The following is a 13386-nucleotide window of genomic DNA, read 5'->3' on the forward strand; positions in this document are numbered from 1 at the left end:
CTCAGGTGATCCGCCTGCCTCAGCCTCCCAAAGTGCTGGGATTAAAGGTGTGAGCCACCATGCATGGCCCTGGCTGATTTTTGTGTTTAGTAGAGATGGGGTTTCATCATGTTGGCCAGGCTGGTCTTGAACTCCTGGCTTCAAGTGATCCACTGGCCTCAGCCTCCCAGAGTGCTGGGATTACAGGCGTGAGCCACGACACCCAGCCCATACTTGGTATTTTGTTAAAAAAAACAAAACAAAAAAGGTCAGGCACAGTGGCTCACACCTGTTAATCCCAGCACTTTGGGAGGCCAAGGTGGGCAGATCATGAGGTTAAGAGATTGAGACCATCCTGGCCAACATGGTGAAACCCCATCTCTACTACAAATACAAAAATTAGCTGGGCATGGTGGCAGGCACCTGTAGTCCCAGCTACTCAGGAGGCTGAGGCAGGAGAATTGCTTGAACCTGGGAGGCGGAGGTTGTAGTGAGCCGAGGTCGTACCACTGCACTCCAGCCTGGCAACAGAGCGAGACTCTGTCTCAAAAAAACAGAAAAAGCAAAACTCTATTTCTGTCCCAGATTTAAAGACTTTGGAAAGAAGTACAGAAAGAGCAAACATTTAGCAGCAAATTATTAGAATAGCCAGAGGCATCACATACACATGCACACACAAAACAGGCACGAACCTGGATGATGCTGAGGATTTCATCATAAGTGCAGTGTTCTCCTTGGCAATTCACGAGGAAATCATTGAGCTGAAGTATGCCCACCCCGAAAATGCCCAGAGATGTGCTCTCAATCCCAGTGCCATTTGTCACGATGCTTGCAGCAGCAATGGCATCAGATATCTGCCTCTGGTTGTCCGATAGCTGCTGTTTACTCTTGATGAACAACCCCAAATCTGAGACATTTCTGGTCAACAGATCTGAAACAGAATCACCACAGTACATGGACAAGATAGCCAGCATCTTTTGCAAAGTTTATTTTGGAAATAATGGTGTGGAATTATTAAAATGGAGAAGCTCTTTACTAATGTACCTAAATAAGCCATCAAATAAGTGTTTATTCCTGGCTTCACATAGTGATAGGAATAAAAAACAAATCAATGAATAAATAAAGGAAACTAAGGGCTTGGCACGGTGGTTCATGACCGTAATCCCAGCACTTTGGGAGGCTGAGGCAGGTGGATCACCTGAGGTCTGGAGCTCGAGACCAGCCTGGCCAACATGGTGAATCCTCATCTCTACTAGAAATACAAAAATTAGCCAGGCATGGTGGTGTGCACCTGTAGTCCCAGCCACTCAGGAGGCTGAGGCACGAGAATTGCTTGAACCAGGGAGGCAGCGGTTGCAGTGAGCCTAGATTACACCACTGCCCTCTAGCCTGGGCAACAGAGTCTGTCTCTAAATAAATAAATAAATGAATGAATGAATGAAAAGAAGAAGGTTCAGTTGGGGACTTCAGGCCAAATTCAGGCTTTGGTTTTAGGGAGTTGCTCCCTAAAAAACTTACACATTTTTATGTTTGTAGAGATTGAAGATATACCCTTAAAATTCCAGTTTTACTATAATTTAGAAGTGTAACTATAAGCATTTGCGTGCAGATTTTTGTGTGAATATAAATTTTCAACTTGTTTGGGTAAATACCAAGTAGTGTAATTGCTGGTCACATGGAAAGACTATGTTTAGCTTAGTAAGAAACTGCCACACTGTCTTCCAAAGTAGTTGTACCATTTTACATTCCCACCTGCAATGTTCCAATTGCTTCACATTCACACCAACTTTGGTATGGCCATTTTAATTTTAGCCACTTTGGAAGACAGTCTGGCAGTTTCTTATGGAGCTAAACATAGGCTTACCATATGATCCAGCAATTGCACTCTTAGGTATTTACCCAAATGATGGAAAAACTTAAGCCCACACAAAAACCTGAATACAAATGTTTATAGCAGCTTTATTCATAATTGCTAAAACTTGGAAGCAACCAAGATATACCTCAGTAGGTGAATGGATAAACAAACTGTAGTACCTCCACAAAATGGAATATTATCCAGGGTAAAAAGAAATGGGCTACCAAGCTGCAAAAAGCCATGGAGGAAGGAAACTTAAATGCATATTGCTAAGTGAAAGATGCCAGCCTGAAAACACTATGTACTGTGTGATTCCAACCATATGATATTCTGGAAAAGGCAAAACTATGGAGATAATAAAAAGAACAGTGGTTGCCAGGGACTTGGAGGGAGGATGCGGGGGGATGGAAAAGTTGAGCACAGGGAACTTTCAGGGCAGTGAAACTATCCTGTATGATACTGTAATGGTAGATACATGTCATTACACATTTGTCAAAACCCATAGAATGCACAACACAAAGAGTGAATCCTAATGTTAACTATGGACTTCAGTTCATCATAATGTATCAATATTAACTCAGTTGTAACAAATATACCACACTAATGCCAGATATTACTAACAGAAGAAAGTCTGTATGGGAAAGCAGAAGAGAGTATATTGAAACTCTGTACTTTCCACTCATTTTTCCAAAAACCTAAAATTACTCTAAAAATAAAGTCTAGGCTGGGCATGGAGGCTCATGCCTAAGATCCCTGCACTTTGGGAAGCTGAGGCAGGAGGATTGCTTGAGGCTAGGAGTTTGAGAGCAGCCTGGTCAACAGAGCAAGACCCTGTCTCTATAAAAAATTACATTATTTTTAAATAATAAAAAATACATGAAAATGATAAAGAAAATAAAAACAAAAATAATAAAAAATGAAGTCTAATAATTTTTGAAAAATGTAACTACTTGACTAATCCATGGTTATGGAGGTTTTATGACTAAAGTTGAACAATAGTTAATAGTCTCAGCTCAAGGACAACATAAACTTACAAATAATTATGAAGCAACTGCATAAAAGAAGAAAGGTTTTTGTTTTTTCTGTTTGTGTTTATGGTTTCCAGGAAGAACAGGAGGAAAATGATAGGCTGAAAATGCATGGGTGGTGATAGTAATGGTGGTGGTGGTGAGTGGGATAGAAGAATGAGACATTCTGGTTTACACAGTAGAAAATATATCCTGGACAATCATTCAGACAGAAGTACCCTGTGGAAGGCACTAAAGACTCTCCTTGTCAAAGGGCAGAAGACTACTGCCCTGCGATTGAACACACATCTGTCTGTAGGCAGGGAAGAGACTGGGGGTTCTCCATTGTGACACATACCACATACCCAGCAGACATCTGAAAATGGTCAGTGATATAGTTCGGCTGTGTACCCATCCAAATCTCATCTTGAACTGTAGCTCCCACAATTCTGTGTTGTGGAAGGCACCTGGTGGGAGGCAGCTGAATCATGGGGGCAGGTCTTTCCCATGTGAAAATGTTCTCGTGATAGCAAATAACTCTCATGAGATATGATGGTTTTATAAAGGGGAGTTTTTCCTGCACAAGTTATCTTGTCTGCTGCCATGTGAGACGTGCCTTTCACCTTCTTCCATGATTGTGAGGCCTCCCCAGCCATGTGGAACTGTGAGTCCATTAAACCTCTTTTTCCTGATAAATTACCCAGTCTCGGGTATGTCTTTACCAGCAGCGTGAAAATGGACTAATATAGTCGGGAAAGGGTTTTTGGTTGTCAGAATGACTGGAGGGCTTTATTGGTTAAATATCCTGAAATACACGGGCAGAACCACATAATGATGAATTTCTTCATGCAAAATGCCAGTAGCACCTGCTCCCATGACACCAGATGACACTTTAAAATAATTCTCTAAGTGTTGGCTGGGCATGGTGGCTCACACCTGTAATCCCAGCACTTTGGGAGGATGAGGTGACAGATCACGAGGTCAGGAGATGGAGACCATTCTGGCTAACACGGTGAAACCCCATCTCTAAATACAAAAAAATAGCCAGGAATGGTGGCCCATGCCCGTAGTCCCAGCTACTCGGAGGCTGAGGCAGGAGAATAGATTGAACCCAGGAGGCGGAGGTAGCAGTGAGCCGAGATTGCACCACTGCACTCCAGCCTGGGCAATGGAGCGAGACTCCGTCTCAAAAAAAAAAAAAAAAATTCTCTTAAGTGTTTCCTACACAGCAGTAATAGCACACTATGTGGGACAGCCTCAGAGTTTGTGTGACTGGACCTCTGACCTTAGGTTTTAGACAGATTGGTCCCAAAGGGAAATCCTAAAATGTTCAACAAACCTAGGTCAGGCTGAAGATCGCTGGTGTTTTCATCAATCGTCAGGTTGGTGTAGAGCGGGGCTGACTCCGATCCAGATCGGCTGCAGGGCACTGCGTAGACATCAAACAGATCCTTCAGGTCCTTGCGGCTCCTGACACTGAATGGGGAATGGAAAACACCTCTCATTGAGTATCTTTATAGAAATGGGGGGCCTGAGAAAGAATAAGAAGGAAACATACACTGTACCTGAACGATTTGAACAGCTCAACAAATTCAACAAAACTCATGTTGCTGTCTGAAACCATGAAGCTCTGAAATCCCTTCATGCCGCCTTTGATCCGCCCATGCCAGCTACTACTGCTCCAAGCACTGCAACAAAGACAGGCCTTCATGGGCACAAGGGCAGGCCACTGTTGTGATTCTGTCCCACCAGAGTTGTTCCAATTTGCAATATGAGCAAAACAATGAGTGCAAGTTATTTAAGATTGAAGCTATTTTCTGGTACTCTCTTTTCATTTCTCTTAATCTATATTGTATCAGAGGAAATAAAACATATTGTATATGAAAAAGAAAACATGTTTCTAGTCTATTTAATAAGGCCCCAGGGCTGAGGTTAATATTCCTCTATTAATCAAAACAGTTCTTTGAAATTCCAGCTCAATGGGCAAAATAAATGTTTTTGAAGATGTCTTTTTAAAAAAGAGCCCCAAATTACTCACTCTTAATCTATGGGAAATAATGCATGTTCTTTTCTATATTCTAAGTTATAGAATCACATTTAAGAAGAAACTTTTGAGTGTATTGTCTGATTTCTTTCTTAACCAGTCCTTAGATGAAAACAGAGAAGAGCTTTTAAATATTAATGGAAAATGTGAGTCGGAAAAAGGTTAAGAATGGAAAGGGCTGGGTGCGGCGGCTCATGTGTACAATATCAGCACTTTGGGATGCTGAGGTGGGAAGATTGCTTGACCCCAGGAGTTCGAGACCAGCCTGGCCAACATAGTGAGGCGCTGTCTCTAATTTTAAAAAATTTTAAAAAGAATGGAAAAAACCCAGCTCTGCCTAGGATTATATTTGCACCTTCCAAGGCTGCGTCTATTCAATGTAGAAATATCAGTCACCTCAGTCAGAACAGTCTTACTGTTTCACAACATTTTGTATTTTCTGTACTGATTTCCTGACACAATGGTACGAGAGATGTTTTGATTATGGTTTGTAGTCAAATTAATGAACAGGATCTATTTTTTTTGTCTTGGATTTTAAAAGTTTTTTTGAAATATTTCAAATATATAAGAAAGTATAGAGAATATCATAAAGTCTATTTTAGGTATATTAAATATGTAATCTAAAAACTATATATTTAAGAATATAAACATAAAATATATAGTCTGTTGAAGTGACTCTCAACTCTGCTAACAATGTTCACTCATGGAAAATTAATTTGTGCTGACATCTGAAGGTCACCTTTAGTGACGAAAGAGCACTACAAATCGATAACTGTATAGCATTTCGTAGGCATAGGTTGTGGGTTGTTGATCCCCAGTGTAGTGCAGGAAACACAGGGTAGAGGCGCAGGAAGAGGAAAATGGTGACTTCGTTATTTGTAGCTAAAGAAGTAAATGTCCTGTCTTGCTTCTTTCTGGCTGCAGGTCCAGCTACTGTCTGTAGGAACCCATCTCCCTTTGATTCTAGGAAACTGTTTGTCCACTCTTTCCACTACCAGACTTAGGATTCAGTCTAGCTTTCCCCCTTAACAGCATTCAGTTGATTTTTCCTCTCCTGCCTTGTTTTCTTTCTGTTTTAAAACACTTGAGTGGGTGCTGATCCCTGTCCTCCTGGGGTTGGCCTTCTGATCTGGCATCTGGCATGTCAATTTCTCTTTTTAAAATATTTTCCTCCTTTACTCTGTCTTTTCCTGCTCATGAATGACTGAAATAAATGGGAAATGCCATTTAATCCAGGTTCCTAGATATTTACCCAGGATACTGCACAGGCTGAAAGTATAATAAACAGGATTCTGATTTTTGTAACTTTTAGTTTTGCTATGAATCTAAATTTACATAAAAGTTGCAAGAGTGGTACAAAAAATTCCCATATAACCTTGACATATGCTCACCCATTGTAGAATGTGAATGTGTAAAGCATAAATTATAAGTTCATAGCTCACATTGTGAAAGAATTTTTATTTAAAAGATAATTTACTGTAGGATTCTTTTTTCTTTTTCCTTTCTTTCTTCTTCTTCTTCTTTTTTTGAGACAAGCTCTCACTCTGTTGTCTAGGCTAGAGTGTAATGGCATGATCACGGCTCACTGCAGCCAGAACTTCCCAGGCTCAAGTGAAAGTACCACCTCAGCCTCCTGAGTAGCTGGGACCACAGATGAGAACCACCACACCCTGCTAATTGTTTTATTTTTTTGTAGAGATGGGGTCTCTGTTGCTCAGGCTGGTCTCAAATTCCTGGGGAGCTCAAGTGATCCTCCTCCCCTGACCTCCCAAAGTGCTAGGATTACATGTGAGAGCCACCGTGCCCAGCCAGGATTCTTATCAATAACAAGCTTCCAAGAGAAAGAGAGAGAAAAGGAGAAAGAGAGAGAGGGAGGGAGGGAGGGGGGGTAGAGAGAGGGAGAAGGAGAGAGAGAGAAAGAGAGAAAGAGAGAGGGAGAGAGAGTGTGTGTGTGTGTAATAAAGTGAAGAGTTCCTGTTTTAGCTTGGTTCTGTCTAGAACCTCCACATTTCTTAAACTTTAATGTGGAATACAGGGAGATGGAGCAGCATTCTGGTTCCCTTTGGGAGTCTTTTAATATCATTTCTTCTTCTGAGAGGGTAGATGTTGTTTCAAATAGGTAATTTGTATGGAACTTATAATTGATTATAACAGCTTTAGAATTATACTTAAACATATCCAACTGGCTGTGATACTTGAATTCATTCCTCTAGACATGTGTAATTTACATATGAGAAAAGTATTAAATATATTTCATCGATTGGCAAAGGGGCCGAATAGCTTACATTAAAACAATCTATTCTCTCTTCTTCATTTAGAGCAGTGCTATCCAACAGAACTTTCTGCAATGATAAAAAGAAATGTTCTCTATCTACACTCTTTGGGATAGTAACCATCAGCTACTTGTGGCCATGGAGCACTTGAAATATCACTACTGTGACTGAGGAAGTGAATTTTAAATTTTCTTTAATTTTAATTAATTTACATTTGAATTTAAATACCCACATCTAGTTAGTGGCTAGTGTACTGAATAGTACAGATTTGGAGAATCATGGCTTGGGTTTTGTTACTGCTACTGACTTTTGAAGTAATATGAGAAGGTAGGAGTACAAAATTGGGAAAACTAGGGTCATTTAACATTTTGGGATTTTTCAGTTTTCAGTTCAACTATACGTCAAAATGTGAAACAGTCTTTCCATAGACAACTGTAAAGTTATGCCCTTCCACACCACTGGGATAATGTGAAGGGTCCTTCTGTTTTATCATGTTAAGGCCCCACCTGGACGGGCTCTTGTTTGAAGAAGGCAGCACAGGGGAGGACACTGGCCTGATGGGAGATGACGTTCCAGCAGCCAAGTTGGGGGACCCAGCTGTGGTCAAAGAGTGGGCTCTTCTGGAAGGGAGGGGGTTTGGCGGGCTAGCGATGGTATTCGCCTCTGTGAGGATGAAAGACAGAAAAGAGACAATGACTCAGATTATGCTTTCCCTCAGAACCAAATGCAAACCAGAGAGGCTTCTGGATATCTGAGCAAATCAACCTATGTAGCTGGTTTCTATACAAGAAGCACTAAAATATTTTTATGAATGGGCTAATCTGGTGGGGTCTTAACGGGTTACATGTTAGAACCATCTGGGAAGCTTAAAAAATAAATAGATGTCCATCTTCCAGCCAGAGAATATCTGGATCAGTTATTCTTGGATGTGGACAGAGGAACCAGATTTTCTTTTTCTTTTTCTCTTTTTTTTTTTTTTTTGGAGATGGAGTCTCGCTCTGCCGCCCGGACTGGAGTGCAGTGGCGTGATCTCGGCTCACTGCAACCTCCACCTCCCAGGTCCAAGCAATTCTCCTGCCTCAGTCTCCCAAGTAGCTGGGATTACAGGTGCCTACCACCACGCCCAGCTAATTTTGTGTATTTTTAGTAGAGACGGGGTTTCACCATGTTGGCCAGGCTGGTCTCGAACTCCTGACCTCAGGTGATCCACCTGCTTCGGCCTCCCAAAGTGTTGGGATTACAGGCGTGAGCCACCACACCCGGCCCCAGATTTTCTTAAAAGCTCTAATATGCAGGCAAAGTTGAGAATCACTGGTCTAATCCATCAAATTATACTATGGATATCTAATATTCCCTGTCAGTAACGGCAAGTTAATTAACGGGGATTTTATTCCAAGTATACTATGCTTGCAGAAGCACCTCTTAGGTTTCATTGTCTGATTAGGACAAAGAGTTTTGTTAGAAATGCTTGCAATGCTTAAATCACAATTTAAAACCAAATGTATACTTTTTTCCCATAAAAATTAAAAAACAAAAATCTCAGATGTAAACATGCCGCTTTACCTGATTCTTCTTGTTCATTAATGTCTTGAGGATCAGAACCACTCCGGCTTCGACACTCTTTGTGCATCTTGGCCTTTCGGGTTGCCATCTCATCGTCAGTTGCCTCTCCACTCTCACCCTGGGAACACAAAGCTCACAATAGTTCCACACCTGTATTTCTCTCCCATCACTGCTTTAGTTCAGGTAGGTCTCTATTTTCTGACCTACCCACCTTCAATACTGCCTCTCCCTGGTAAAACCGGTAAAGACCTACGTTAAGGCTGACCGAGTATTCTCATGTCATATTATTTCATTTGTTCTTTACTACACAGCAGTACTCCTCAGGGGAGGGAGGCAGACAAGAGGCGGCACACAACCTCTGGAACCTCTATGTACAGAAAAAACTGTGAAGCAGATAAAGCTTGACATGAGCATCAAAGCCTCCCATAAGCAAAGAGAGTGGCACTTTTTCTAGATAGATTATATAGTTTGGATGTTTGTCCCCTTCAAATCTCATGTTGAAATGTAATTCCCAATGTTAGAGGTGGGGCCTAGTGGAAGTGTTTGGATCATGGGGGTGGATCCCTCATAAAAGGCTGAGGATCATTCCCTTGGTGATGAGTGAGTTCTAGCTTCGACTTCACACAAGGTCTAGTTATTTAAAAGTGTGTAGGCTGGGTTTGGTGGCTCATGCCTGTAATACCAACACTTTGGGAGGCTGAGACAGTAGGATTACTTAAGGCCTGGAGTTTGAGACCAGCCTGGGCAACATAGTGAGACCCCATCTCTATAAAAAATAAAAAAATTAGCCAGGTATGGTGGTGCACACCTGTGGTCCCAGATACTTGGGAGGCTGAGGCAGGAGAACAGCATGAGCCCAGGAGTTCGAAGCTGCAGTGAGCCATGATCACACCACTGCACTCCAGCCTGGGTGACAGAGCAAGACCCTGCTTCTAAGAGAAAAAAGAAAGTGTGTGGCACCTCCCCCTTCTCTCTTGCTCCCGCTCTTGCCATGTCATGCGCTGGCTCCCGCTTCACCTTCTGCCATGACTGTAAGCTTCCTGAGGCTCTCACTGGAAGCAGATGCTGGCACCATGCCTCCTGTACGCCTGCAGAACTGTGAGTCAATTAAACTTCTTTCCTTTATAAATTACCCAGCCTCAGGTATTTCTTTTTTTTTTTTTTTTTTTTTGAGATGGAGTCTCGCTCTGTGGCCCAGGCTGGAGTGCAGTGGCTGGATCTCAGCTCACTGCAAGCTCCGCCTCCCAGGTTTACGCCATTCTCCTGCCTCAGCCTCCCAAGTAGCTGGGACTACAGGCACCCGCCACCTCGCCCGGCTAGTTTTTTTGTATTTTTTAGTAGAGACGGGGTTTCACCGTGTTGGCCAGGATGGTCTCGATCTCCTGACCTCGTGAAGGTATTTCTTTATAGCAACACAAACAGACTAACAAATAGCCATGAAGCAACTATATTATCACTTCATAGTGATATTTCATATTACATAGTTCATAATATATAGTGCTAATATACTTTACATTGTGCTCTATACACAGTATCTGGGGCCTCTGTGATCTCTCTTCTCTTCTAGCCCTTCCTTGCACGCAGAGTGCTCATGCTCTGGCCATCTGGAACAGCATGTGCTTCCTTGAACAAGCTGTCTTTTATGCCTCTATGCTGTCTCCTCTGCGGGGGATACTTTCTCCTACGTTGTTTGCTTGGTAAAATCCTACACGTTCTTCAAGACCTGCATGTCAGTTGCTCTGTGGAGCCCTCTGTGCCTGCCCCTCAGCCCTCTATTTTCCTTCTCTCTGTCCCCACAGCACTCTGAATGACTCGACAATGTCTCTTTTTAGCTTGCACTGTGTTTGTTTACATGTCTATGTCCTTTTGTGGACCTTGTCTTTTCCCTGCTGTTCCTGGCACTAGCATGGCACCAAGGAGGTGTGTGTTAATCCCTGGTATCTTTTGTTTTATACCCGACTTTGTCCTCAACCCAAACAACCTAAAATGGTTTATGGTGATGTTCACCATACAATGGTCCTGGAAGATGGGTTTGATGCTTAATAAACAAACAACACTCTACCCTCATGAGGATTTTCTTCTTTTTCTTGGTAGTGCTTATGCCCAGGGTGTTGTTTCTCTGCATACTGGGCTTCTCAGCATTCTTTGCAGATGTGCCGGGGCTGGGGTTTCGAGCACTCCATCGTCTGCCACCAAACAACTCCACAGCATGAGCCAAAGTTGGGCCTTCATACCGTCCATCCTCCTGTGAAAGAACCACATGGTGAACACAATAGGAAGCACCAAGCAATGGGGAAGTAAATGTATTAATGTCTCCCAGAAAATTCCAAGAGGTGGAAGAGCACAGATGGCCACAGAAGAATAATGATCTGGCCACCCAAGTGGCCCTGTTTTCTAACTCACAAGATTCTCTGTCAGGAATTTCATCATGTCCCCTGTTGTGTTGGTCACATCCCTGCTGAGTTCCAGTGACATGCTTTAATATATTAACTGGGGAACAAAAACTTCCCATCCCATTTATAGAGGTTAAACTGCAGAACTACCACTGTAGGAAAATTCATTTAGACTTACTTTGCAAATTAGGTCCTTGGAGATCTTGGAAGGGAGGGGGGCAGGGTATCAATCTAAGTAAAATCAAGTTGTATTTGTCCATTATTGCCAGGTAGGTTTTCACCTAGTTTGATGCTTGGGACTGTCTGACTTGAAATACAGGGTGTGTGACATGTATGAAATTCCCTTTGAAGGGCCCCAGGGAGCTCCTAAAATAGCTGGGCTGCCATCCTTTTGAGTGGCTCAAATCCAAAGATAGGGAGCCCATGGGACTCAGAACACCATACATATTAGGATGCTGTGAGCAGCAGCAACACACTCAAGGGGCAGGCAATGGTTCACAGTAGCTACTAAGGCAACTCTCTGTAACATCCTGTAAGTAGCAGCAGGGATCTATTAAGCAATTGTCAATGATTCTCCCCATAAGTCAGTTAATAAAACCACAAAAAGTTGCCTATGAGCTAAAGATGATATTGATATTTCATGCATTGTATAAGAGGGCTCTTTAAAAATTAATTTCAATGTACTGTCTTTACTCTTCAAAAACATTTAAGGCTGGCTCTCCTTTGCAGTTCCAAAGAAGTGCTTATAGATAGATTTTGCTTTGTTGCAGATCATATGCAAAGAACAAAGAAGCTTTGTGTGTGTGTGTGTGTGTGTGTGTGTGCTTGCTCCTTCAGCCTAATGTTTAATAACTGATTTTATGACTTGTGCATTCCCACTTCCTGCATCCTGTTATGGATCCCAGGATGCTGAATAACTTGGGTACTTGACAAAGAAACCTTTTGGTTACCTCTTATAGAGGAATATTGTGACTTATGCCTGTCCATGATCTGTTTATCCCTTCTCTAACCATATCACAATTTTACTTTAACTGTCTCTTCTCCACTGGATATAGTCTCAATAGGTGTGCCAATCAAGCTGAAATATCCTCCTTTGACCAATGATTGGTACATCATCCCAATAAGCCAATCAGAATCCCCTTCCTGGAGCAGAGTTCTTGAATGCAGTGATGGAGAGAATGAAAATGGTTGGAGATCAGTCCACCTGCTGGAGGCCTGCTGAAGAGAGTCCCTGCTAACAAGTCACTGGGAGTGACTCCAAGTTGGAGTAAACATTTCATGAATGAAACCTAATGGACAGGTTTTAACTGCCATTTTGAATAACATACTCTGAATCTGAAAGAAGAGTGAAACTTTTATTTATGGATTTTAACCAACACATCTTTAAAAGCTTAATAGGCCCATTATAGTTTACATGTAAAATAATTGGCACCATTAGCCTCTACTGCTTTGATTTTTCTAATTTCAGAACATCCCAACATGGGTCAAACTTTACCACTAACAGAAATATGTTTAGGTCAGGAAAAGGAAGGATGCCTTTGTTTAGTCTTTAAAGGAAGCTTTCTGAGAAGTAAAATGTAGTTTTAATCTTTCTTTTGTTTTACACAAAATAACAAACTTGTTTGGGATGGATGAAGGATATACTTTCTTCTTCTTTCTTTTTTCTTGGAGGTGGAGTCTCCCTCTGTTGCCCCGGCTGGAGTGCAGTGGTGTGATCTTGGCTCACTGCAACCTCCGCCTCCTGGCCTCTCCTGCCTCAGCTCCCAAGTATCTGGGATTACAGGTGCGTACCACCACACCCAGCTAATTTTTGTATTTTTAGTAGAGATGGGGTTTCACCATGTTGGTCAGGCTGGTCTTGAACCCCTGGCCTCAAGTGATCCACCCGCTTCAGCCTCTCAAAGTTCTGGGATTACAGCTCTGAGCCACTGCACCCGGCCTACCTTCTTTTTTTAATGTGGGAGATGGACTACCATAAGTGAAGGCACATATTCAATTTTAGAAAACAGTTTTTTTGTTTTTTGTTTTTGTTTGTTTTTTCTTTTTTTCTTTTTTTGAGACAGAATCTCACACTCTTGCCCAGGCTGGAGTGCAGTGGAGAAAACAATTGATGTGAAAGTTGAAGATTAGAAAATAGATTCTTTAAAAAATATCCATGCACTGTTACCTCTTGGCATATCTTTGCATGTGACATTTTATTTTATTTTATTTTTTTATTTTTTATTTTTTTTAGACAGAGTCTCACTCTGTCGCCCAGGCTGGAGTGCAGTGG

The 13386-nt window shown here is 42.0% G+C and overlaps 1 protein-coding gene across 2 annotated transcripts in view; it reads right to left on the reverse strand.

Moving 5' to 3' along the window:
- PLCE1 (phospholipase C, epsilon 1) overlaps positions 1–13386 on the reverse strand; it is a 368205-nt gene that overhangs the window by 61871 nt on the left and 292948 nt on the right. The window contains exons 9-14 of one of the 2 annotated variants that reach the window (XM_011934310.1): positions 10784–10966; positions 8722–8839; positions 7713–7821; positions 4407–4529; positions 4181–4317; positions 672–910 (exon numbers count right to left, since the gene is read on the reverse strand). In XM_011934310.1, the coding sequence (XP_011789700.1) occupies positions 672–910; positions 4181–4317; positions 4407–4529; positions 7713–7821; positions 8722–8839; positions 10784–10966 (909 nt within the window). Of the gene's footprint in view, positions 1–671; positions 911–4180; positions 4318–4406; positions 4530–7664; positions 7822–8721; positions 8840–10783; positions 10967–13386 lie in introns of both variants that reach the window. The other variant, XM_011934309.1, reaches the window with a different exon arrangement.

This window comes from Colobus angolensis, unplaced genomic scaffold (genome assembly GCF_000951035.1).
Source record: "Colobus angolensis palliatus isolate OR3802 unplaced genomic scaffold, Cang.pa_1.0 Scaffold134, whole genome shotgun sequence".
NCBI lineage: Eukaryota > Metazoa > Chordata > Mammalia > Primates > Cercopithecidae > Colobus > Colobus angolensis.